The sequence below is a fragment of the Lemur catta genome, chromosome 9, assembly GCF_020740605.2.
Source record: "Lemur catta isolate mLemCat1 chromosome 9, mLemCat1.pri, whole genome shotgun sequence".
NCBI classification, from domain to species: Eukaryota; Metazoa; Chordata; class Mammalia; order Primates; family Lemuridae; genus Lemur; species Lemur catta.
Window position 1 is genome coordinate 44,419,039 of NC_059136.1, and position 25,188 is coordinate 44,444,226.

The 25,188-nt window shown below is 37.9% G+C and overlaps 1 protein-coding gene across 2 annotated transcripts in view; it reads left to right on the plus strand.

The window, feature by feature from the left end:
- Window positions 1-15,973, plus strand: part of RAD21 (RAD21 cohesin complex component) — a 33,306-nt gene extending 17,333 nt beyond the window's left edge. For both annotated transcript variants that reach the window (XM_045561451.1, XM_045561452.1), the window contains exons 5-14: window positions 3,827-3,933; window positions 4,862-5,068; window positions 5,544-5,669; window positions 6,005-6,127; window positions 7,881-8,104; window positions 9,324-9,483; window positions 9,925-10,073; window positions 11,720-11,869; window positions 13,348-13,431; window positions 14,239-15,973. In XM_045561451.1, the coding sequence (XP_045417407.1) occupies window positions 3,827-3,933; window positions 4,862-5,068; window positions 5,544-5,669; window positions 6,005-6,127; window positions 7,881-8,104; window positions 9,324-9,483; window positions 9,925-10,073; window positions 11,720-11,869; window positions 13,348-13,431; window positions 14,239-14,430 (1,522 nt within the window). In that variant the 3' untranslated portion in view covers window positions 14,431-15,973. The remainder of the gene's footprint in view (window positions 1-3,826; window positions 3,934-4,861; window positions 5,069-5,543; window positions 5,670-6,004; window positions 6,128-7,880; window positions 8,105-9,323; window positions 9,484-9,924; window positions 10,074-11,719; window positions 11,870-13,347; window positions 13,432-14,238) is intronic.
- Window positions 15,974-25,188: the final 9,215 nt, after the last annotated feature.

Consider the following 25,188-nt stretch of genomic DNA (forward strand, 5'->3'; position numbering starts at 1 on the left):
AGGTCTGTACTTTATTTACATAATGATATCAGTAAATGTGAAGTATTGCTTCGTGACACTTCTCAGTTATATGTTAAAGTCAGCTAATGATTATCTTCTTGGCCAGGCTGTACTTGGAGCCATAATTTTTTTTTTAATTTTTATTTTAATAACCATATGAGATAACTTTCTTTAAAGAGCAAAAAAGGGTCATTGTCCTGATATGCATTTAAGAGGAAAGAGTTATACAGAGATGGCCATTATAACAGAGTACTGTGGTGTGTTTCCCTCTTAAGTCCTTAAAATCCAGCTATCATACCATGATGGGGAATGTGGCTGTAGCTTTCTAACTGTTTGAGTAACACAAATGACAACCAAGAAACGCTCTATGTGAAACCCCATTTACTTTATGACAGATTTTCTCTACATTTTGAAATTATCTGACTTCTAATTAGATTAAGTTTATGGCCTATTTTGTGGTGTGTGTGTGTTAATTAGTTCTATACTCTAACTATTTTACTTTTTTTCCCCACTCCTTTTGTCATTTTATTTTTAAATTTTTTTATCATGGAAATTTTTAAACATAGCTAAAAAGTATTATGAACTCCATGTGTTGATTATTTAGCTGCTTTAGTTATCAATATATTGCCAGTTTTATTTCATCTATATTTCCTCAGCTCACCTCACAAGCCCCACTGGATTATTTTAAGTTAAGTAACAAATAATCTTATTTCATCTCTAAATACTTCAGTATTGTCTCTTAGAGGTAAGGAAGTTTTAAAAATATCTATGATAACAAAACACCTTTTAGAAAATTACCAGTAATTCCTTAATATAGGCATACATCAGAGATACTGTGGGTTTGGTTCTGGACCACCACAATAAAGCAAATATTGCAGTAAACTAAATCATAAAAAATTTGTGTCCCCGGGCATCTAAAAGTTATGTTTGTACTGTATTATAGTCTATTAAGTGTGCAATAGCATTATGTTTAAAAAAACAGTATGTATACCTTAATTTAAAAATGCTTTATAGCTGAAAAGTGCTAACCATCATCTGAGCCTTCAGTGAGTTGTATTCTTTTTGCTGGTGGAGAGTCTTGTCTTGATATTGATGACTGCTGAATGATCAGGGTGGTGCCTGCTGAAAGTTGGGGTGACTGTTGTAATTTCTTAATATAAGACAACAATGGAATTAGCCACATCAATTGACTCTTGCAGAAGATTTCTTTGTAGCATAGGATGCCATTTGATAGTATTTTACCCACAGAACTATTTTCAGAGTTGTAATCAATCATATCTCAAACCCTGCTGCTGCCTTATCAACTAAATTTATGGAATATTCTAAATAATTTGTTATTTCAACAGTGTTCACAGCATCTTCACATTCCATTTTGAGAAGCCACTTTGCTCATTCATAAGATGTAACTCCTCATTCATTAAAGTTTTATCCTGAGATTGCAGCAGTTCAGTCATATCTTCAGGCTCCATTTCTAATTCTAGTTTTCTTGCTGTTGCCACCAAATGTGCAGTTACTTCCTCCACTAAAGTCTTGAACCCCTCAAAGTCATCCATGAGGGTTGGAATCAACTTCTTCCAAACTCTTGTTAATGTTGGTATTTTGAGCTCTTTCTGTGAGTCACGAATGTTCTTAGTGGCATCTAGAATGATGAATCCTTTCCTGGAGGTTTTCAGTTTACTTTGCACAGATCATCAAAAGAGTCTCTATGGCAGCTGTAGCCATACAAAATGTATTTCTTAAGTAATAAGACATGACAGTCAAAATTACTCCTTGCTCCATAGGCTGAAGAATATCTGTTGTGTTAGCAGATATGAAAACATTAATCTTTTTGTACATCTTTATCAGAGCTCTTGGGTGACTAGGTGCATTATCAGTGAGCAGTATTTTGAGAAAAATCTTTTTTTCTGAGCAGTAGGTCTCAACCACGGGCTTAAAATGTTCAATAAACCATGCTGTAAACAGACAGGCTGTCATTCAGGCAGTGTTGTGCCATTTCTAGAGCACAGGCAGGGTAAATTTAGCATAATTCTTAAGGGCCCTAGGATTTTCAGAATGATAAATGAGCATTGACTTCAACTTAAAGTCACCAGCTGCATTAGCCTCTAATAAGAGAGTCACCCTGTCCTTTGAAGCTTTGAAGCCAGACATTGGCTTCCCTTCTCTAGCCATAAAAGTCCTAGATGGCATCTTCCAATATAAGGCTGTTTCATCTGCATTGGAAGTCTGTTGTTTTAGTGTAGCCACCTTCATCAGTGATCTTAGCTATATCTTCTGGGTAACTTGCCGCAGCTTCTTCATCAGTACTTGCTGCTTTACCATCCACTTCTGTGTTATGGAGATGGCTTCTTCCCTGAAGTCTCATGACCCAACCTCTGCCAGCTTCCAACTTTTCTTCTGCAGCTTTCTTACCTCTCTTAGCCTTCATAGAATTGAAGAGAGTTAGGGCCTTGGCTCTGGATTAGGCTTTAACTTTTAAGGGAATATTGTGGCTGGTTTAATCTTCTTTCCAAACTACTGAAACTTTCTCCATCTGAGCCATGAGGTTGTTTTGCCTTATTCTTGTGTTCACTGGAGTAGCACTTTCAGTTTCCTTCAAGAACTTTTTGTTTGCATTCACAACTTGGCTGTTCGGTTCAAGAGTCCTAGCTTTGGGCCTGACTTGGCTTTCAACATGCCGTCCTTACTAAGCTTAATCATTTCTAGCTTTTGATTTAAAGTAAGAGACTTGCGACTCTTCCATTTACTTGAGCACTTAGTGTCCATTGTAGGGTTATTGACTGGCCTAATTTCAGTGTTGTTGCATCTCAGGGAATAGGGAGGCCTGAGTAGATGGAGAGAGTTGGGGCACATCCAGTTGGTGAGCAGTCAGAACACACATAATATGTATCAAAAGCATGATTCGTGGCATCCCAAAACCATTATAGTAGTAACTTCAGAGATCACTGATCACAGATCACCATAACAAATATAATGAAATATTGTGAGAATTAGCAAAATGTGACACAGAGACACTAAGTGAGCATATGCTATTGGAAAAATGGCACCAATAGTCTTGCTCAACGCAGAGTTGCCACAAACCTTAGATTCGTTTAAAAAAAAAAAAATTAGTATCTGTGAAGTGCAATAAAATGAGATCTGCTTGTATATTATCCAGTCATCGCTTACATGTCCCCAGTTGAAACATAGGCTTTTTTTGTTTCAGTTGGAGACTACATAAAGTCTACAAACTACATTTAATTGATAGGTCTCATAAGTCTCCTGAGAATCTTTAACAATTCTGCAACCCTTTTATGTTTTGTTCCTTACCATTTATTTGCTATACAAACTTGGTCATTTGTTTTGAAGTGTTTACATTCTAGATTTAGCCAGTAGTATTCCAGGTTGGTGTTGAATGTTACATGTTTTTTTAATATTTTTAAACTATATGAGAGATTATTCTTATCAGAGGAAGAAACTGAGTCTCCAAAAAGTCAGGTAGCTTCAGAATTCGCACAGCCTGTAAGTTGTGGTGCCCTGATGAAAACCCATGCCTATCTAGCTTATCATTTCTAATTTTTTCCCACAATATTTACCTTAGTGATTTCTGCATTATTATTAATGTATTTTACTTTCTGATCATTAATGGCTTTGAAATTTAAATACAAATTAAATTAACTTCCATGTTATCTGCATTCTTGGGTTATGTTGGAATTATTGAATATTAAGGCTTCTAAAACTTGGTAGGTTGTATGCATATTTTATTCTCATAGATAGAATTGAAATTTTTTCCTTATAACTGCATTACAGTGAGACTTGTGACTGAAATGTATTTGATCTTCTTTTAAAGTGACATCGATGTGGCCCAGCAGTTCAGCCTGAATCAAAGTAGAGTGGAAGAGATAACCATGAGAGAAGAAGTTGGGAACATCAGTATATTACAAGAAAATGATTTTGGTAAAGGAGAAACAAATTACTAGCCACTAGATAATAATGTTATAGTTATGTTGTGGCACTACTAGCAATTTCAGAAGAAAACCAGATTTGTATTGCATTCACACTGACAGAAAGACTTAAAATTTCATCGAATGGATTTTCATCAAGAACACAATTTGGCTTGCCACCATTATGTTAAGCATCATTTCCATGCTTAGAGTTCATTCTTTGCCTACTCCTGCTTCCCACACACAATAAAGAACCTATATGTTGATTTGTGTGAAAAGTCCCGATATGGAAATCATGCTCACTTTTAAACTAATCATTTGGAGCATTATTGTACCTACTATTCAAAAACTTAGGTTTTAAAACTGGTAGCAAGCCTTTTTTTTTTTTTTTTTTTTTTTTTTTTTTTTTGTTTAAGAGATAAGGTCTCTGCTGTGTTGTCAGGCCTGGAGTGCAGTAGCTATTCACAGGCTGGATTTTAGCAACATTACAGCCTTCAACTCCTGGCCTCAAGCGATCCTGCCACCTCAATCTCCTGAGTAACTGGGCCTACAGGTGTGCCGTTGGGCCTCACACCAAATTCTTTTCTTTTTTTTTTTTTTTCAAATTCTTTTCTTGATGAACCCCATCATAACAAGAAAGTTTAAGCTGTGAATATTAATGTAACTTAATATATATACATATTTAGGTTTACCTAACGTATTCAGGATAACATAAATTTGGATCTAAGTTTGAATTTACTAGTTGTACCCCAGAATTGTAGCTGTGTAATTAAGAGTCCATTTATGAAATTTAGTTTCTAAAGATTTAAAGTTTAGATGTTTTAACATTTAAAGATAAGACTTCAATAAACAAATGTGACATAATTGTAATAAATCGCTAGTTGTTTTTTAACAGTGGTATTTCTAACCTTTTTAAACTAATGACATACTAAAATTTTTAGGCGACTTTGGAATGGATGATCGTGAGATGATGAGAGAAGGTAGTGCTTTTGAGGATGACGACATGTTAGTAAGCACTAGTGCTTCTAACCTCCTATTAGAGCCTGAACAGAGCACCAGCAATCTGAATGAGAAGATTAACCATTTAGAATATGAAGACCAATATAAGGATGATAATTTTGGAGAAGGAAATGATGGTGGAATATTAGGTATGTCATAAATAGGTGGTTATTCTAATATAAACATAATTTCTTCATTCACTTGTGAGGTTTTAGAGCATTTGCTAATTCTGGGTCTTGAACAGCTATCTAGATTCTATATGTGAATTGTGATGGTTCAATAAAAGTTTTCAGTAAAACTACCCTCTAAAAATGTTATAACAAAACCTAAAAGATGCTTGTCTCTGAGAGCTAAATTTTACTAGTCCTTAAAACTACTCTATTTGTGTTTGATAACTAGGTTAAACAAATGTATTTTTAAATAGAGACTATAAAGGAAGAATGAGAAATTGTTTTCATATACTGTTTTATACTTTTCTAAACTACCTTGAAGGAAAACAGATACAGATGGAATATACCTTTAAGTTTAATCCATTTTAACATAATTTTAGGATTCCAGTGATTGGCTGTTAATCTTTTACCATTTCTCTTTGAAATTATAACTAACTGACATTTCCTATTTCAGATGACAAACTTATTAGTAATAACGATGGTGGTATCTTTGACGATCCTCCTGCCCTTTCTGAGGCAGGGGTGATGTTGCCAGAGCAGCCTGCACATGACGATATGGATGAGGATGATAACGTATCAAGTAAGCATTTCATGGTCAGTGATGCTGGGAGTGATTAGAAAGATACTACACATAGAAGACTGAAAACTAGAAGTTCTAGCTTTTAATGAACTATAAATGTCCTCAAATACAGTGCTTCTGATTACTCGTTCTGATTCTTTTTTGTGTTTAATCCTGTGCCCCTCCCCACTTTGGCCTTCAGGTTCAACTCTGATGGGACTTCCTTATCATTAGAAAAGTGGGTTTTTTCTTAGTACCAATGGGGTTTCTTTCAGTTTCACAGGGGGATTTTTTCCCCCATTTGTAGGGTCTGTATTATATACCCAAGTCTTTTGTGACTATATTTGTTTTTATAGTGGGTGGGCCTGATAGTCCTGATTCAGTGGATCCCGTTGAACCCATGCCGACTATGACTGATCAAACAACACTTGTTCCAAATGAGGAAGAAGCATTTGCATTGGAACCTATTGATATAACTGGTAAGCAAACAAACCTTTACATTTGTACAACATAGAACATAAGGTCTTATTTCTGGTACTTGCCTGTTTCCTGATCTGCTACTGCTACTGTTTTAGATAACTAAGTTTCTTTCTCTTATGTCACAGTCATTTGTCATTGTCTTTATTTTATCCAATTAGAATTTGAGTATTTTGTAAAGTACCTGTACAAGTTGCTGCAAAATATTAATAAGTCTATATAACAAGCTGTCTACTAACATGTATCTTAGTTTTTTGGGGTTCCCAAAATGTTAGCTGCTCACATGTATAACAGTTAGAAAATAACGCAGGACATTTTCTAATAAAGTACAAGATTGACTAATCAGTTATCTTTCAAAGTTCTAGATTCTGTGCATTTGTGCCATAATCTAAAAAACCTAAAAATACTTGAGATGGTTTATGGGGACAATAGAGTAAAATACTTGAAATCAGTCACAGTGTAATTTAGACATAATTTTCACTTTTGTGGCGGGAGAGTCACACTTTGTCATCTAGGCTGCTGGAGTGCAGTGGCCCAGTCATAGCTCACTGTAACCTCGAATTCCTGGGCTCAAGTGATTCTGCCTCAGCTTCCTATGCTTTAATATTTGACACCACCACACCCAGCTAATTATTTTTTGTAAAGAGAAGGGGTCTTGCTTTGATGCTCAGGCTGGTGGCCACAGGTGGTCCTCCCACCTTGGCATCCCAAAGTGCTGGGATTACAGGTGTGAGTCACTACTCCTGGCCAGTTTTCACTTTCAAGTAGAACAAGATTAATTTGGGGGGTTTTCTACTGAAGATAATCTGATAACCAAAAATTGTAGCTTTGGCTTCTGATCTCTAAAGAGTGCTTATTATGAGCCTAGTTCTGTTTAGGAACCTAAAGATATAATAATGAACAAATCCTTATCCTCATACAACTCATACTAATTAGGGAAACATGAGTAATTAGGTAAAATCTGTACCGTATCAGATAGTGACAGATAATCAGAGAAGGAAACTGAGTAGCTAGAGGACAGAGGTTGAAGAGAGATATAATGCCTTTTTGTATTTTTTAATACTGAACTTCATGACTGTTTTATATGTAAAAACCTATAGGTTGTAACATGTCTGACAGGATGAAATCTTGAGGCATTTATTTAATCTCATGAACTTTTCTCCTTAAATTGAGATAATGCTACCTACTTTGCAAGGTTGTAAGAATTAGAAACGAATATAGAAAAGTATCTAGGATGGTATTTCAGATCCATTTGGGCTTGAGTTTGTTTCACTTTATCAAGCAGCTTCTACAATTGCCATGTATGAATTACAACTTTTCTAATAAAAATAGTAGTATTTGTTATCATTTAAGATTTACTCTATGCCAGATACTATGCTGAGTATTTTACAAACCCTGTAAGTGGTTGGCCTTATTTCAAATGAGAAAATAATGAGCGCAACTCTGAATCAAGTGTGGTATGTTCACTGTTTACAGTAGAAAGCTATATGGGCAAAAATGTATTGGCCCTTGCATTATTTTACTCATTTTGTACTAAAAGTCTATACATACTCATTCAGCACATTTTATTTATTGTGTGCCAGCCTCTATTTTAAATGTGGTTAGAAAACATTACATTCTACCCTCACGAGGTTTAACTTTTCTACTAGAGTCTGTGTGTAGAAAAGCAAGGGAAACCATCAGGCCACGTCTAGTAGCTATATGTTCCAAGCTGGCCTCTCAGGAAAATAACCTTATTTTCTTTTATCATTCCAGTCAAGGAAACAAAAGCCAAGAGGAAGAGGAAGCTAATCGTTGACAGTGTCAAAGAGTTGGATAGCAAGACAATTCGAGCCCAACTTAGTGATTATTCTGATATTGTTACTACGTTGGATCTGGCACCACCCACCAAGAAACTGATGATGTGGAAAGAGACAGGAGGAGTGGAAAAACTTTTCTCTTTACCTGCTCAGCCTTTGTGGAATAACAGACTACTGAAGGTAATGTACCTTGCAGAATTTTTTATTTCGTATATATTTTGGCTGTTTTTTTAAAAAATAAACTTCAAAAACCTTTGAATCATTTTGATCAAGTATTTTTCAACTAAATGGCACTTTTCCCTTTTTTCTCCCTTAAATCACAGAGTAACGGGAATAACTTCATCTGAAATATAGGGATATGTGACACCTGCATTTCTAAAAGATGTATTAATAGAATGAATTTTCTTGACATTAAAAAGCCACTGACATTTTTAGTAGTGGTTCTCTGTCCTCAGCTTCCTATAAAAAACTATTAGTTATGTTGCCTTAGTGTGCTTTACATCTGCATTCTTTGTTTTCTGAATAAAACATGAGTGGGTCAACTTTTCCCACAATAAATAATTCTGGCTTTATGGGAATTTAAGGTTCAGAGGTTTCTGATGAGTAAAGCAGTGCTGTTAGGCTACTCTTCTGTCTGAAGTTGAAATACGCACAGAACCAATTGATTTTATTATGTATTTGACTATATTCTAAATCTAAAGTATTTCAGAGCAGCAAGTTCATGATGAAACTGCTCTTTATAGGAAGCGCTGGCATATAATCATTTTTCAAGAAGATCCTAAAAATATTTATATTTTGACTCTGTAGTCTCATTATTAGAAATTTTTCCTAAGAAGGTATCAAAGTATTGAAAAAGCCATTTGTGTGAAGATGTTAATTACATTGTTGTTTGCCGTTTAAAGAAACCTAAAATATCTTTTAAAGAGTAGACAAATGAATCAAATATTTTCCCTCTCATTCTCCTTCTCCCTCTCCCCTCCCAGTGGATATGTAGCCAATAAAAATATTTTAAACAGTTAAGGTAACCATATAATATGAAGTGGGAAAGCACATTGCATAGCTATTTGGTGTGATATTAGTTGGGTTGAGTTTTAAGTTTATGAATGAAAATAAACTGTAGGCAGATAAATTTAAAACCTTAAGAGTTGTGAGATAATGGATAAAAAATTTTTTTAGTTTAAAATGGCTACCATCATAACTTGAAAACTCATTTAAAATCATTTTCAGATGGAATGAAGTGTGAATATGATACAACATTAAGTAAAACTCATGCTAAATTATATATATTATGTACATGCTGATTACAGCTACATTAGAACATAGTTATGGAAGATAGAAATCAGTGGTTGATTTTCAGTTAGTTTGCTTTACTTTATAATCTCTCTCTTTTTTTTCATAGCTCTTTACACGCTGTCTTACACCACTTGTACCAGAAGACCTTAGGAAAAGGCGGAAAGGAGGAGAGGCAGATAATTTGGATGAGTTTCTCAAAGAATTTGAAAATCCAGAGGTTCCTAGAGAGGATCAGCAACAGCAGCATCAGCAGCGTGATGTTATCGGTTTGTTCTGTTGGAATAGTTCCCCGATGAAATTTAAATGAGTATTTGGCTAAAATTTACCTTTATATTGTCAGTAAAAGAAGTCAAGAATGAAAGGATATACTTAAATTTTTGGACAGGGAAATCCATTAAATCTGATTGCCTTATTTAGGTATGAGGTTTGCTTTCTTCAGAGAGGTTTATGGTTCAAGACTGGCTGGGTTGATAGTCCGCTAAAGGATTGTCCTGCACTGGATTGGGGGTAGGACTTGTCCTTTTAAGACCCCCTTCTCCCCTTTGCTAATATTGTTACAAATTGATCTTGGTGGAGGTAAAATTTTATCTGGCCACCTTCATTAGAGAAAGTACCTGTCTTAGTGTACTTGTTTTAAAAGTAAGTGGTTCTAAAATATTATTCAAAACCATATATTTTATGTCTTCTCTTCACATGACCACTTGCAGATGAGCCCATTTTGGAAGAGCCAAGCCGCCTCCAGGAGTCAGCTATGGAGACCAGCAGAACAAACTTGGATGAGTCAGCCATGCCCCCTCCACCACCTCAGGGAGTTAAGCGAAAAGCCGGACAAATTGACCCAGAGCCTGTGATTCCTGTAAGTAAGCAAATCTATCCATCAAGACATTTGAAGGTATTTGTACAGTCAGTAGCAAGTGATATTTTGAAGTATTTTGGTTTAGACAGCAAATGGCAAGGAGTAGGTTCAAAGGAAGAATGGCAACTGAGGATATATGAACACAATCTGCTTTAAGTGGGAGAAGCTGGTCTGGAAGTCTGCAGAGTCTTTCTGACTCTTCAGGTCTTGCTTCAGATTGGTCCAGAGTGAGCATCTTTGGCTAATGTGGAATCCTTGACTCTGAACTTGGTTCTGATTTATTCTTTAGCAAACATTTCTGCATTATCTCCAGTACTGGGCAGTTTTAGGTTATTGTATTGAGTAATCAAAATAAATTTGTCAAATACCTGGAAAAAAATGAAGCAGTATCTGGCTACTTCATTCAGAGTTTGGCTACCTTTAAGTTCAGCTAGGATATAGGAAAACTAAATAAGTACAAAGGAAGTAGTAGAGTCTGATTTAGGACTTCCCCATATTAAGTCTATAGAATAAATTAATTTGAGCAAGGGCTGGGCGTGGTGGCACACGCCTGTAATCCTAGCACTCGGAGAGGCTGAGGTGGGAGGATCACTTGAGGTCAGGAGTTGGAGACCAACCTCAGCAAGAGCGAGACCCTATCTCTACTAAAAATAGAAAGAAATTAGCCAGGTGTTGCGGTGCCACCTGTAGTCCCAGCTACTCGGGAGGTTGAGGCAGGTGGATCGCTTGAACCCAGGAGTTTAAGGTTGCTGTGAGCTAGGCTGATGCCACAGCACTCTAGCCTGGGCAACAGAATGAGATTCTGTCTCAAAAAAATAAAAATAATAATTATTTGAGCAAAGGGAGTCATTTTGATAACCTTAGCCTCCTGGTTCAGCCTCCAACAAGACACACTCTGCCAGTTTTTAAGAAGCAGATCTGATCTCTGTGCCCTCTGGTGGTAGGGAGTTGTCAGAGCATTTTTCTGTGTATGCCTGGGAATGGGAATAGGTAGTGAGTAGGTGACTCTAATATCACTCTCCTGGTAATTCTTTGGTTTCGTAAAAACTTCATTTTTTAATGTTCTCAACTTTTTGTATTAAACCCGAGAAGAAGGAAATACAGGGGACACACCCAGAAAAGTAATCTCCTCATTCCTATTTGCTGCCATAAGAGCTTCAAGGCTTCTCGAGTCAAAGCTTATGGTTTTTAGTTACGTTATAATAGCCTCACAGCAATTTTATGCAACAACAGTTGATAGTACTGGGCTAATTAATATTTTTATTTTGCCATGGGATAAATGGATTATTTGTTCTTTTTTTCTAAAATGCCACTGGAGAAACTTTTTGCTTTTGTTTTTACTGCTTATCATTTTTATTTGCAAATTTCTTACATAGACTTTTTAAGTATTTGACTCCTAAAAAGTAAGTATAAATGAAACAATTATGGTTTAGGATAGTAAGATAAAAGTTAGTTCCTTTTTGTAAGCTACTTTAATGTAGCCTTACAATAAATGAAAAAGAATATATATACTATTTTAGATTTTTAATTGTTGGGAAGCATGGAGATACCCCAGTATTTCTTTTCATCCAGAAAACTTCAACAGTATTCTTAAAAGAAAATACCTTTAAAATGTGCATCTTAAATTGTATTTTTTTTCCTTTAAGCCTCAGCAGGTAGAACAGATGGAAATACCACCTGTAGAGCTTCCCCCAGAAGAACCTCCAAATATCTGTCAGCTAATACCAGAGTTAGAACTTCTACCAGAAAAAGAGAAGGAGAAAGAAAAGGAAAAAGAAGATGATGAGGAAGAGGAGGTAAGGAAACTATAAGAGATATCTGATCAATAAATTTTCATTTCAGAGTTAGCAAAAACTTTTCAACCAGTTTTTTTTTACTTTTCATATTAGGACTAAATAAATTAATGTTGAGCATCAGAGTGATGAAAAATGTTTGAATTTAACCATATTCTCAGTCGTATAGATTATCATTAAGAACATTAGATTCTATGCTGTGTTGTAACTCATTAGCTCCTTTGTGGGCTTTTGAAGGACAGGGGACTGCCCTTACACTGGTTTCTTGCCTGGCTTCTAAATTGTTTGAAGCTGCTTTTATTATCTTGTCATCAGTGGTCAATTCTTACTGCTGTTACCGTCTGCCTCTGATATAACTTCTTTTCTGTCTGTGGCCTGGAAATCAGTTGCCGAAACATTTTCCATTTGTCTGATTTTGTTTTTGTTCTTAAGTAGACCAGGGTACAGTGTGACTTTGCTGAAATAGACTGAGTGAAGGCTTGGATTACTTTTACTGTTTTAAAAAGTAGAGGTGCTTTAGGAATTGATTTCTTTTTCCTAGGGCATGTTTAAACTATTCAAGGCCTTTTGTTCTTTTGGCTTTTTTTTTTTTTTTTTTTTTTTTTGCCTTTTTCTTATTTCTGGATCATTGGGGTTGTTAAGACTTAGAATTTATTCTTCTATTTGATGATTTTGTTTAAACTCTTAAATTTAAAACACAGTGTTTTTCAAATAGCATTGAAGCTGTTTAAATTTCTTCCATAACTACAGGTTATGGATTGGATATATTTTCATTAGCATATATTCTTATTTCTAATTTATCATTATGTCAGCTGTAGATTTTATAACACTTAGTGTTTATTTTTAAGGTGAATACTACAGTATTTTAAAGGCAAAATTATCTTCAGATCTGCTCTAACCTGTGTACTAGGGTGTGCTATTATCTCAAACTTAGTGTTGAATCAGTATTAAAATTGTTGTGCTTTCTGTTACTTACGAAGCTGCTGACCCCTCGCTCTTTAGAACCTGGTATATAGTTTTAGCTTAGCCTCAGAGCATCTTAGCTGCTGCCCTGTGCCAACTTCAGAGTGCAAAAAGCCATTTAGGCAGCAGGTCTGTAGATGGCAGGTGGCTGAGAGCTAGGTTGCTTAAATAAAATGTATATTATCGATGATAGCCTATTTCTAAGTTCCTTAACAAGGCCAGTAACCGAAAGCTCCATGACCAGCAGCAGTTTGTAGACCACAAATCACATCCTTATAGAGGAATACAGAATCATACATTCAGCCAAATGTTTGCTTGTGGATACAGGAGAATTTCTTTTGTAATTTAATAAAGATAAACTTCAGAGTTCATACTAGATGTTAAGTGATTTTTCAGCAGCAAGTACAGTTTATTAATCAAAATACACAATCTAGAGCTTTCAGAAGCTATAGAAATGCTTGATTTTGCAGCAGAGTAGTTTTATCAGCTTATTTTTTGGGGGGGTCATTTTCATTCAGGATGAAGATGCTTCAGGGGGTGATCAGGACCAAGAAGAAAGAAGATGGAACAAAAGAACTCAGCAGATGCTTCATGGTCTTCAGGTATTGCCAGTATAGTCTTAGAGAAAAATGCTTCATCAAAGACTTGACATTATTCCCTCAAAAAAAAAAAAAGGTTGCATATTATAAATAGAAAGAATAACCTTTATGAAACCTTTTCTAAAACTACATTATTTTTAAATGTTTTAATTAGATATGTAAACTGTTAGGCCAAGAGGCTGAAAAGCATTCAGGAGAATACTTTCTCAGAGTTATCCTAAAAAGCAGAACTATGGTGATATTTTATGGAACTTGTTTGTATGTTTACACCTTCTTATTTTCAGTTGTGCAAATTTAATGTATTGAATCATTAAATTTCTTGAGTCATTATAGAGAATCAGAAGTCACTTATCCTTTAATGTACCAGATACAGTATATCTTGAGCATCTATTAAAAAAAACCAGGCAAGTTGCTCAAGGTTTCCTAAAATAGATTCAAAGGATAGTTGACATTTAAAACATTTTTTTTTACTTTAAAAACTATAAGTGCTAGATTTTACTATAATATCACAATAGATATCCAAAGAAATGAGTTACTTTAGTAATACACGTCAGAACAATGTGACTTGTTTTTCTTTTGATTTTAAACATCCGATAATAGGTCTTGGCCCTTTACCTTCTTGATTAACATGAGAATCATTCAAATACCATTCAAAAAAGTCCTGAGCAGAATATACTCATATTCAAAAAAGTATACTCAAAATACTCAAAAAAGTGTACTTTTTCCAGTAACCAAAATTGGCATCCTTATTAAATTGCTCCTTTATTGTGCAGGTTATTTTAATTCATCCCTATTTTGGTTTTATTTCAGCGAGCTCTCGCTAAAACTGGAGCTGAATCTATCAGTTTGCTTGAGTTATGTCGAAACACGAACAGAAAGCAAGCTGCAGCAAAGTTCTACAGCTTCTTGGTTCTTAAAAAGCAGCAAGCTATTGAGCTAACACAGGAAGAACCGTACAGCGACATCATCGCAACACCTGGACCAAGGTTCCATATTATATAAGGAGCTAGAAGCATTATAGCTAGTGTTCGTTTCACTAGTGCGTACAAATTGCCCCCATGTGTAGGGCACACAGAACCTTTCGAGAAAACTTAGATTTTTGCCTGTACAAAGTCTCTGCCTTTTTCTTCCTTTATTTTTTCCCAATATTTTAAATTTATCAATTTCATTTTTAAGGGAAACTGATTATATGGGTTGTTTGTGTTCTGATGGAGAAAACAGCACCCCAAGGACTCAGAAGATTATTTTAACAGTTCAGAACAGATATGTGCAATATTGGTGCATGTAATAATGTTGAATAGCAGTCAAAAGTCATGATTTTATCTTGTTCTCCATTACTGCATTGAAAAGGAAAACCTGTCTGGAAAAATGCCTGACAGTTTAATTAAGAGCTATGGTGTGAGTCTTTGACAGGGAAACAAAAAATGTCTTTCCATCAGTAACACTGGCAATATTCTTGTTAACCACTGTACCTAAAACAGCAGAGGTCATCCTCTTGATACGTTTTTAAAGTGTAATTCCATAATGAGCAAGGGTGTACGTGAAATTGTGTTGTGACTGATCCCCTGCAGCTATAAAAAGATAGGACTTGGTGTAAAGTGTTCTATTTTGTAAATCATTCCATTTGAGTCTTTCTGATGAACTTTGCTATCCTGAAATCTGTTATTTTAGTGAGGCTCCAAAATGAGCAGAATAGACTTAGAGTAGAACGACTATTAAAAACATTTATAACTTTCCAGGAGCTATAAATCAAAGTTTTAAAAAGATGTTTTGATATATTTGTTTGAGTATTCAGATCATGAAAATAGAAATTGCCCTGCCTACTAGAAGGACAGACTGATGGGAAATTATACACCTGGTTGACTTAACCTTTAAGCAGACAATGCTGTAAAAACTAATGGCTTCTCTGATATTTATTATAAATTTTAGTACTGATCTTTTTCCATTGCTGCACACTCCTGTGTTTGGAACTTTATTTTAATAGCTTTGCAACTGAAATCCTATATCCAGTTTCCTGTAATTTAATTGAAAAACACACATTCAAATAAAGGCTTTATTATTAACAGACCAGATAGCACCAGAAATTATGTGACTATTATGATTGTCAAAACATGTCTTAACTTTTTAGGGCAAAATTAACAGTGAAAGTTCTAGCTTAAGTGTTGGCACTTTTGTGGGAAAAAGGATCATTTTTAAAACTCAGACATCAGTGTATACCCAATAATTTTAAATTATGTGAAATGTTTTAAATTTGTGAACTCGTAATTACTGTTTTAATGATTCAGTTTCTTGAGAGTGATAATTGTATAAAATTGCTGTTGCAGCTTTATTTTCAATGATGTGCCTGTAAACCATGATTTTTCCCCCTTTGTAAAAAGACATTGTAGATAATTGAATGTTTGATTATAGAAAGGTCATTAGTCTCTTGTTACACATTTTGTTAGTCTGGTTTTTGTTGCTTATCGGGTTTAATATTGTTCTTGAAAATAGTTGATGCTATGTTATGTATAACTTTTCTAATAAAAGTTGTGTTATAAGCTGTAAATTTTGGAATATTGGTTATTCAGTTGGTGTTCCCCTGGGAAAAGTTGACTGAAAAAGTTAACAGCCAAAGCCCTCTTGTCTTTGCCTAATCCAGAAGAATTATCCATACAAATGAAGTGAATTTTTCAAAGGAGGTCTTAGACTAAAAAATAGAAGACTAGAATATTTTGTATCTTAACCTTTGTTAACGGAACTACATAATCCAAAATTTTTAATAAATGTGTAAGTTATAATGTATGTAGAATGTATTAAGATTAAAATGAAACCAACAGATGTCTGGTGCTCAGGAAGCTTTGGGGCATGAATATATCCCTGTAACTGCTAAGTATGTACAAACCATGTACGTCCTTGGATCTAAACAAACTATGTGGGTGGGCAGATGCTGGAGATTTCCTGCGTTGATCTGAAAGCCAGGGCATTCAGTAACTTGACATGTAACCACCTTTACAGTCAAGCCTCTGACTGTCCTGCCCTTAACTGTGAGCTTTAAGGCACTTAGGATTTTATGGTTTAAACCCTGATGTATCTTAACCATTAATAGTTTGATGCTGTTTGTAATAGGAAAGACAGTTTTTATTAAGCACCAATTATCCTCAAATCCAGAGCAGCTTTAATTTGGGACTCACTGCCATAGAGACAGACTACTAAGGAATAACAATTAATGTGAAAGTGACAGGAGCCTCAAATATAGCATACCAAAGTACCTGGGGAAAGACCAGAAAGAAAAGATTCTCAGATGGTAAAAAGCTTTTGCTAAGATTTACAACATGCCTCAGTGTAGTAAATAAAGTGTAATGGTGTTGTTTACACACAGTAGAACTGTGAGTGTTTGACTTGGAACTCAAAGGCCTAGGTGGAGACTGACAGGAGAATCTCGTTTTGTGACTGTCCTTCCCAAACTTGGAGTTACCAGAGTGGTGCTGTGGAAAGAGCAAAGGGCCAGAGTAGAAACCCAGGCTCTAATCTTAATTTGGTTATGGAGCCTAAAATTTGAGAAGCTTCATTCTGTATCTGGGCCTACCATCTAAAATAAAATGAAAGACAAATCCCACCTGTTTCCAAGAGTTGTGAAAACTCTATTAGCTAATTAAAAGCAATTTTAAAAGCAGCTAACATTTGTATGATGGAGATAACATTGGCTTTGATTAGGCCACTTAGGTTCACGTGCTTGATCGAGGTTTTTAACCTTTCTGATCCTAAGGCACCTCATGTGAAGTGGGCATTTCTACTTGGAGGGACCACATGCACCTCAACCTAATTTATCTTAAAACTTAATTCTACTTTACTCCTTTAGGCCTCCCTAAAACTCTGGTGAGTGGTTCCTTCACCTTCCATGTCCCCACTACATGGTGAGTCAGTGTTCTTGTATTTCAAAATACACATTCTCTTCCTCACACTACTGTTTAAGACTCTTACAGAGATTACTGCAACAGCCCTGTTCACTCATTCAAAAGATACTTAGTGCTGTCAACAGTTCTTAAATTGTGGATAACAACACTCATATAGACGTCACATATCAAAGTTCTATTTAGTTCTTTTTCTTCTTTTAAGGCAGAGTCTTGTGCTGCCCATGCTAGGGTGCACATGTGGCTATTCACAAGCTTGATCATAGTGCACTGTAGCCTTGAATTCCTGGGCTCAAGCAATCCTCCCACCTCAGCCTCCCAAGCAAGCAGCTGGGACTACAGGCACATGCCACTGTGCCTGGCTCTATTAAGCTAGTTAGTGAGGGAACCAGCAAGATAAAGTGCAATAAGAATTGAAGAAATGGGATTTTTCTTATGTTGAAATAAGAAGGGGAGTGCCAAAATAATAAGATTGCTGGTTTAAATACAAAACTGGCTAAAGTTGGCAGGGCAATGAAACAGAAAACTGAGTTATAAGTCATTTGGGACCTAAACAGTTTAAGTCCTATGTTTATATTCTTTCAGTGCTGTCTAATATGGGCCACATATATAATTCTAAATTTTCTAGTCACATTAAGAGACAACTGAAATGAATATATTTTATTTATTACTTATATATATATACAAAATATTATTTAAAACTAATCAGTGTTTTTAAAATTTATGAGATATTTTTCTTTTGGGGGATAGTAAATCTTCAAAATCTAGCATATATTTTACAACTCACTTCAATTCAGGCTAGCAGAATTTCAAAAGTTCAATAGCCACATGTGACTAGTGGCTACCATATCAGCACAGCTCTAGCATGACATTACAAGGTTACATAATCTTAAAATAATTCTAAACGTAGGCAAGGTGCATAGATTCCGTGAATGCACACACACACACAAATATTCTCTGCCTTTGTAGAGCTTACATTCTGGCATGGAGACAAACAATGAATAAACTTCAGTTAAAAATCTAAAATGTTAGGATAGTTGCAGTATTAATAGAGTGGTCAGGAGAGGCCTGGTTGAGAAGGTGAGGTTCTGAGCAAAGACAGTGGAAGTAGGAGTTAGGCAAGAGGATGGATAGGGGAAGAAAGATTCAGAGAGAGGGACTGAATAGAGCAAAGGCTCACAGGCCTAATTGTGCCTGACTTGTTCAAGATAAAGCAAGACTAGTATGGCTGGAGCAAAGTGAACAAGGGGGAAGGTCATAGGAGATAAGGTGGGAGATTTAACAAGCCAGATCATGCCCAGCAGGAATTCTCAAGGTTGCTGCCTATTGCAGTCACCCAGGGAGCTTCAAAAAGTACTGATGCCTGGCTGTGCGCGCCCCCCACCCCCATGGAACATCTCTCAAGCTTCTTGCCCATTGAATAGATGGAAGCAATTTATAAAGTATTATGACATCTCTGGCCATCATCTGAGTAAAGTTGATGCTTCTGGAAGGTGTGTCTAATTTACTGTGTGACTGGGAGTAATTCCTGATAGATTGCCACTGGTACCTGAACTTGAGAAATACAGGTCAAAGAGACAGAGGACTGGTATTTGCAGTGAAATGGACCAGGGTTTGAAGCTTCACTGCCTTTTACCATCAAAGTGGCCTTGGGTCTCAGTTTTCTCTAGTACAAAACCATTGGTGCCAACCTTGCAGAGTCTTGTGAGGATTACATGAAATAAAGAATGCATGTTAAAGTGCCTGAAACAGTGGGCACTCAATAAATGGTGGCTATTGTAAACATGATTAAAGCAAGGGAATCATAATAGAAGAATGGAGTTTTCAGAATATGGATTTGACAGAGTGGGATGTTAAACGCAGAGGAGAATGGAGAGGCTAAAGGTTATTGTAAATACTGGGGACTCTCACTGAGAAGCCAGAAGGAACCTGGAGAATGGGCTCTCTCTGACCGTTCTCTCCCTTCAAGCATGTTATCTTCCCTCTGCCTGCAATGCCCTTTGCTCACCTGTAGCCAGCTGCATCCCACTGACCTTTCAAGTTTCAGCTGAAGTGTAAATTCCTCGGGGGAAATTCTGCTGAGTCACACACCCCATGCCATAGTAAGTCAGGTTTTCTGAATAAATGTTCTTGTAGCTCCCCGAAATGAAATGACAATGAATAAAAGACTGTTATAGTTAATTGGCAACACTTTGCCACCATCTTAGAAAGGAATTGAAGGGTTGAAGACCTCTTTTAGAGATCTCTATCCAAATAATTAGATTATATAGCACTACATAAAGGGAAAATAACCACAAATTCTTAGAAGTCAGAGGGAGTCTTTCAGTAGTCACCTGTGAGAAAATCCTAGCTCAAAGGCAGGTTGAACACCCACACCCTCTAGAATACCCTGCATGTTAAATTTCTAAAGTGGTATGACCTACTGGTTAATATAACACAATCCACTCAGTAGCATTATACATGTCTCCTCTCATAACATGATGTCTCTTTAAACCATGTTAAGAATAAAGGGGTATATCCAATTAGATATCCTGGTAGAAAGATCACTTCACAGACACACGTGGATAAACCCCAGCTCTGTCACTTATCACAGAGTGTGCCCTGGGCAAACCTCTTCACCTCTCTGAACCTCAGTTGCCCATAAAATTGGGTAGCACCACCTACCTCATGGGTTTGTGAGGACTGAAGGAAATGCTGCCTGAAAGCAACAGGCATCAAGGCAGGCCAGGCCAACAGCTCAGTAGCAAGAAGTACGTAGTTACATCCCTCTAAGCTTTTTCTTTTTTCGCTAAATTCACAATAACAAAACATGAAAGTGATCTAAGTCCTATAAGAATATTTTAAAAATCCATGTATTCTAAAAACTGGAAGCCAAGGATCATACGCAGAGAAGCAGCCATGTTCCAAGAGGAGAGGAAGCCAGGCCTGGTCGTGGTCTCCCACACGGAGCTGGGGGCCCAGAGCGTTAGTGGGTGGCTGAGCAATCCCGAAAATAAGGAGTCACTTTTGACACCTTGTTTTCCTTTCTTACAGTCTTGCTTTCACACTGTTTCCTCTAAACATTCTTACATTGTCATCAACTAGCAAGTCAACATGGGGACTTTTAAACAGGTGGGAGGACTGAAAGATTTGCCCGGGAGCATCTGAGCCCCATTCCTCCTGCTGGCCTCCCCGCAAGACTCTTAGGTGGGCCCGGCAGGTGATGGGAACGGTGAAGTGGCCAGGCGTGTAGCAGTGGAGGGTGGGCAGGGACAGTGGGGAATCGGCTGAAAGGAGGTGGCGGTGAGCACAGCGTCTGCTAACATTTCACCAACTGCTGGTTCAGAAAAGGTGGCGCATTGCCACATTTGGGAAGAGGCCAGGGATCCAGATTCTTATGTGAACACTCCTGATTTTTAAATATGATATGTGATTTAAAATTGTTTTCAACACCATGCAGGCCACACACACATCTGCAGACAGATCCAACCCGTAAGCCTCAGGTTTGTGGCTTCTGTCGAGTCGACTGTGAGGCCTACAAGGAGAGCAAGTTGTGCCGCTTAAAACAGGGCTTCCTGGGCTCTTTCCTCCAGCACTGCTCCAAAGGCCACAGGCTTGCTGCCTTCTCTGGAAGAAGACTGTCTTCCTTTTTTCCCAGGCCTGTATTTGATTCTCCAGGCCCACACGCAGAATTCATACCTGACTTAGTTTATGCTTCAGGTGTGCCCGGCTAATGCTTTGTGTGATGACTGTTTCATAGGCATTCCCAACTCAATGGAGATGTCTTCTGAAAAACAGTGCTTGAAAAAACGTAAACCTAGAGACAAAAGTCTCATCCCCTCAAATCTCCCAAAACCAAACAATGCACGGATTTGCAGATGTTCATCAGCTGAAAGTCATATGGAAGATTGTGACTCTGTAGGCCTGAAGTTTGGCTCAGGAATCTAAATTTGTAGCAAGCACTCCTGTGGTTCTCAGGCAGGCAATTTCCAGATGACATTTTCAGATACCAAAATTTATCCTTATCCTCGGAGTTGCCATTGCAAACACTTGGCCAGCATCTGGAGCCCCGGCCAGCGGGAGGAAGTGCCCTCTGTGATCAGCCATTACTTATGCTCTAGGACTAATTAGTTCTCAATTGGCCAACAGCTGTTTGGTGGGAAATTCAGCAGGAATGAGGCTCTCCAAGTTGAGCAAACTGCTGCAGTGTTATTTCCAGAAGGCATGTGGCCAAAGGGGTTCTCATGTCCTGTTGTAATTTTCCCAGCTGCTGACAGTTTCCTATGTGCTGTGAAAATTAGTAACGACACCAAAGAACGGACAGTAATCCTATCAACAGTGATAATCAAAGCAGCAACACAGCTTATCTTTATCGAGTGAGTTTGGCCTAGTAGTCGAGAACATGGGATTGGAGTAAAAGAGAGGCGAGTTCAGCATTAGCTCTTCCTCTAACTAGAAGCCGTGGTGAACGTCTTCACTTCTCCAAGTCTTGGTCTTTCCTGGGAAAACTCATAAGGCTCCTTTGAGGAGTAAGTGACATCATGCAAGGAAAGCACTTAGCATGGTGCCTGGCCAGCTGTAGCTGCTCTCTATTAGCTGTTTCTCAGGCCAAAATATTCATTGAGTGTTTTAGCCTGAGCAAGGAATGATTCTGGTGCCAGGTGTACTGATATGAATGCAACAGACACTTTGGGTGAGTTCAAGAGAATCAGGACAGCTTTTCCAAAGAAGTAAACCTTCCTTCCATTTACCCAGAGAAATCATTCTCCCCATCTTCTCTATTTCCATATTTATTCATACCCCTTTGATGAAATTTATCACAATATACTGTACTTTGCCTGCTTGCTTCTCGTGACTACTTGACGATGAACTTTAAGACTTGTCTGTCTGTGATCCCAGAACAACTTGACCCAGTGCGCGACTGAGTTGGGGTGTGATCAACTTTTATTGGCTTCAGCATGACCAATGGTAAAGGATGAAAATGAAATAACTTCTATGAAGTCAATGTCTGCAGACATTGGTCTTAAGAATAGAATATGAATTCTTACAGTTTTTAAAAGCTCATTATTTTGCCTTAAAAAACAAGGGAAAAAAACTAAAAAGGAAGGAAGAATAATTTATCTACCACTTTCCACCTCCCAGCAGTCAAAGCTTTGCTCCGTGGACACTAGTTACCCATCGCTTCCAGGGCCACCAAGCAGATGCTCTGCCTTACCTGTGAAGGCAGGAGACAGAGGCCCTGGCGGGTTTGCCCTTGTGCCATTGGTTCAGAGCCCACCTAGCAGAGATGGTTGGATCAGAACAAATGGCCAAGGGCCCCAGATTCAGATGCTACATTGATCAGCTTGGATGAGAGCCCGTCAGTTTAAATATATGGTAAATTATAGGAGAATACTTGATTTGGAATTCCAAATGCCCACAGTAATTCTTGGTATGGAACCTTGCTTTTCAGGAAACAGTGTCATTTTCTTCATGCTGTTTGGAAGGTAACAGCAGCTGGTAAATTCTGAGTTTCTTTCCCCTGAGCCATCCCAAATTTGTTTAGGTTGACTCTGCCAAAATAACAGAGACTGGCAGCTTCACTTGATTATAGACGTTGTGTATGAAATGTTATTCTCTGCTTTACCTAACCCCATGATCATGATGAGTACTAAATGAGGTAATGTATGTGCACCTACTTTGCAATCTGGAAAGCTTCACAAAAGTAATTATAATAATAACAACATAGCTTCCTCAGGAAGAAGAGTCACCATTATGAGATGAAGATAATGTTAGGCCTTAATTTGAAAGTCAATTTCAGCAAGGTAAAGAGGATACAGGATAGTTAAGGTTGATTTCTTGGGGGAACTGTCCCAAGTATTATAAGCTTCAACATTTCAGAAAATCTCAGCACTTAAGGCTTTCCTTGATGGGATTCTGAGGCAGAAGCAACTTTCCACCAACTTCTTGAAACTATCACAGCAGATGGTCTTTCTCCATAAGCATAACCCTAACGGATAAAATTAAACAAGAAAAGGGATTTCAACTCAACACTTATTGAACACCAGACACTATTCTAGGTACTAATATATGAAGATATAATCCTTGCAATTATACCTTCAAAGATTGTAAGGAAGCCGTGAGTGGCATTTTAAACGATACTTTGAAGAATGAATGGGTTTTCATTCAACAGGTGGAGTGGAGAGGACAGGAGGAAAGGGTGTTTCAGGAAGAAAGAATGGCATGGGCTAAGCCATGAAAGTAAAAAGGAATGGGGTTGGTTTGGAAACCCAAATATAAGGAGGCAAAGCCCTCGTAGCAGTCTGAGGACAGAATTAACTCTTAGGCTAAGCAATATTGCTTTTCTACCAGATACTAGTCTCAAAGACCATCTTGCATTTCTCCTTCCTTCAGCATAGAAAGTCTGCTGTACATTCTTTACCAACAAATTTGACCTCCCTTACAACAACCTTTTCTGGTTTTAATTAGATCATGGGGGGTCTTTATTCCATTACAAACCAGGCAGAGAATAGAAAGCTGAAAAACATTTCCAGACAAGAATCTGCTGGTGGAGTAGGGCCATTTTCATAAGTCCTGGTTCCAGCTCTGTTTGCATGAGCCTTACTGCCAGGAAACCTAAGTCTACCCATCATGACCCTGGTGGCCACTGCAGGGTCTCATGTTGACTGCCTGGGACTATAGGAAGAACACTGGGCCCTGGAAAATTGTGTAGGAGGAGAAAGAACAGGAGGCTTTCAATATCCTCAGACTTTTCCCTGGGTTGCTGACAGGGGAATTCATGGCCAGGAGTACTGGCGAAATGGGTAGGCCAAAGGCAGAGGATAAGAGTGGCCACCTCGGGGATTCCAAGATGGTGGAGTGGAGGTTACCTCCTGGATTTGTGCTCCCAGGGAGGAAGGCATGGATCTCGACCTGCCACAACGCTAGAGGATTGCTCCCCTGCAGGAACAGCGGTGTGAACCCACGGAGAATCACCGTGGGACACAGAGAACAAGAAAAAACAGAGGCGAGTGGGAGTCAGACAGAGATAATTTGGAGAGTGCGGGACGGAAAACAGACAGCGGAGTGCGGGACGGCTGTAGCCGCCTCACCGATGAGTGAGGCGGGTTCAGCCCCACAGCAGAGCGGCTTGATCTCCCCACTGACCTCCACACTCACTCAATCAGGGATCTGACTGAAATTGGTGCAGAATCACCGCGGGAGACGCGGAGCTCCGAGGACAGGTGACATAAGAGAGAAGGAGCTTAGACTCTGGCGGGTTTCCGCGGCGACCTAACACTTAAAGGAACAGGCTCGGACCTGCGTGGAGGCGAGGGGCCTCGAGCGTGAAATATTGAGGCGGGATTTTTTGCTCTTTTTTTTCTTCTTCAGCGGCTCCCGGGCCGGGGAGCTGCTGTGGGCTCTGGCGCCTGCCGAGCTCTGAATATTCTTCCCCAGCGCCCGCGATCGGCGGGCACGCGGTCGCCATAGCCGCCGCGGATCCATAGGGGGCCGCACGGATCCTCGCGTAGCTCCCTGTTTTATAGCCCGCGACCCAACGCCAAGAGCCATGGCTCTGTGTGAACCCTGTGGACAGGAGACATCAGCGGGAAAGAGCTAAGACTCTTGGTCGCGGAATAACGTTTTTGGTTTTTTTTTCTCTTTCTTTTGTTCTTTCTTTCTTTTTCTTTCTCTTTTCTTTCTTGTTTTCTCTTTTTCTTTTTATTCGTATTGTTTTTTTAAAATATTATTATTATTTTTTATTATTATTATAGTGGTTTTTTGTTTGCTTGTTTGTTTTGTGTTTTTTTTTTTCTTCTTTCTTTTCTTTCTCTTTCTTTCTTTTCTCCTTTTCGGTGGCTCTCCAGCCCAGGAGCTACTGTATACTCCTGAGTGCTCCAGACCCCCAGCT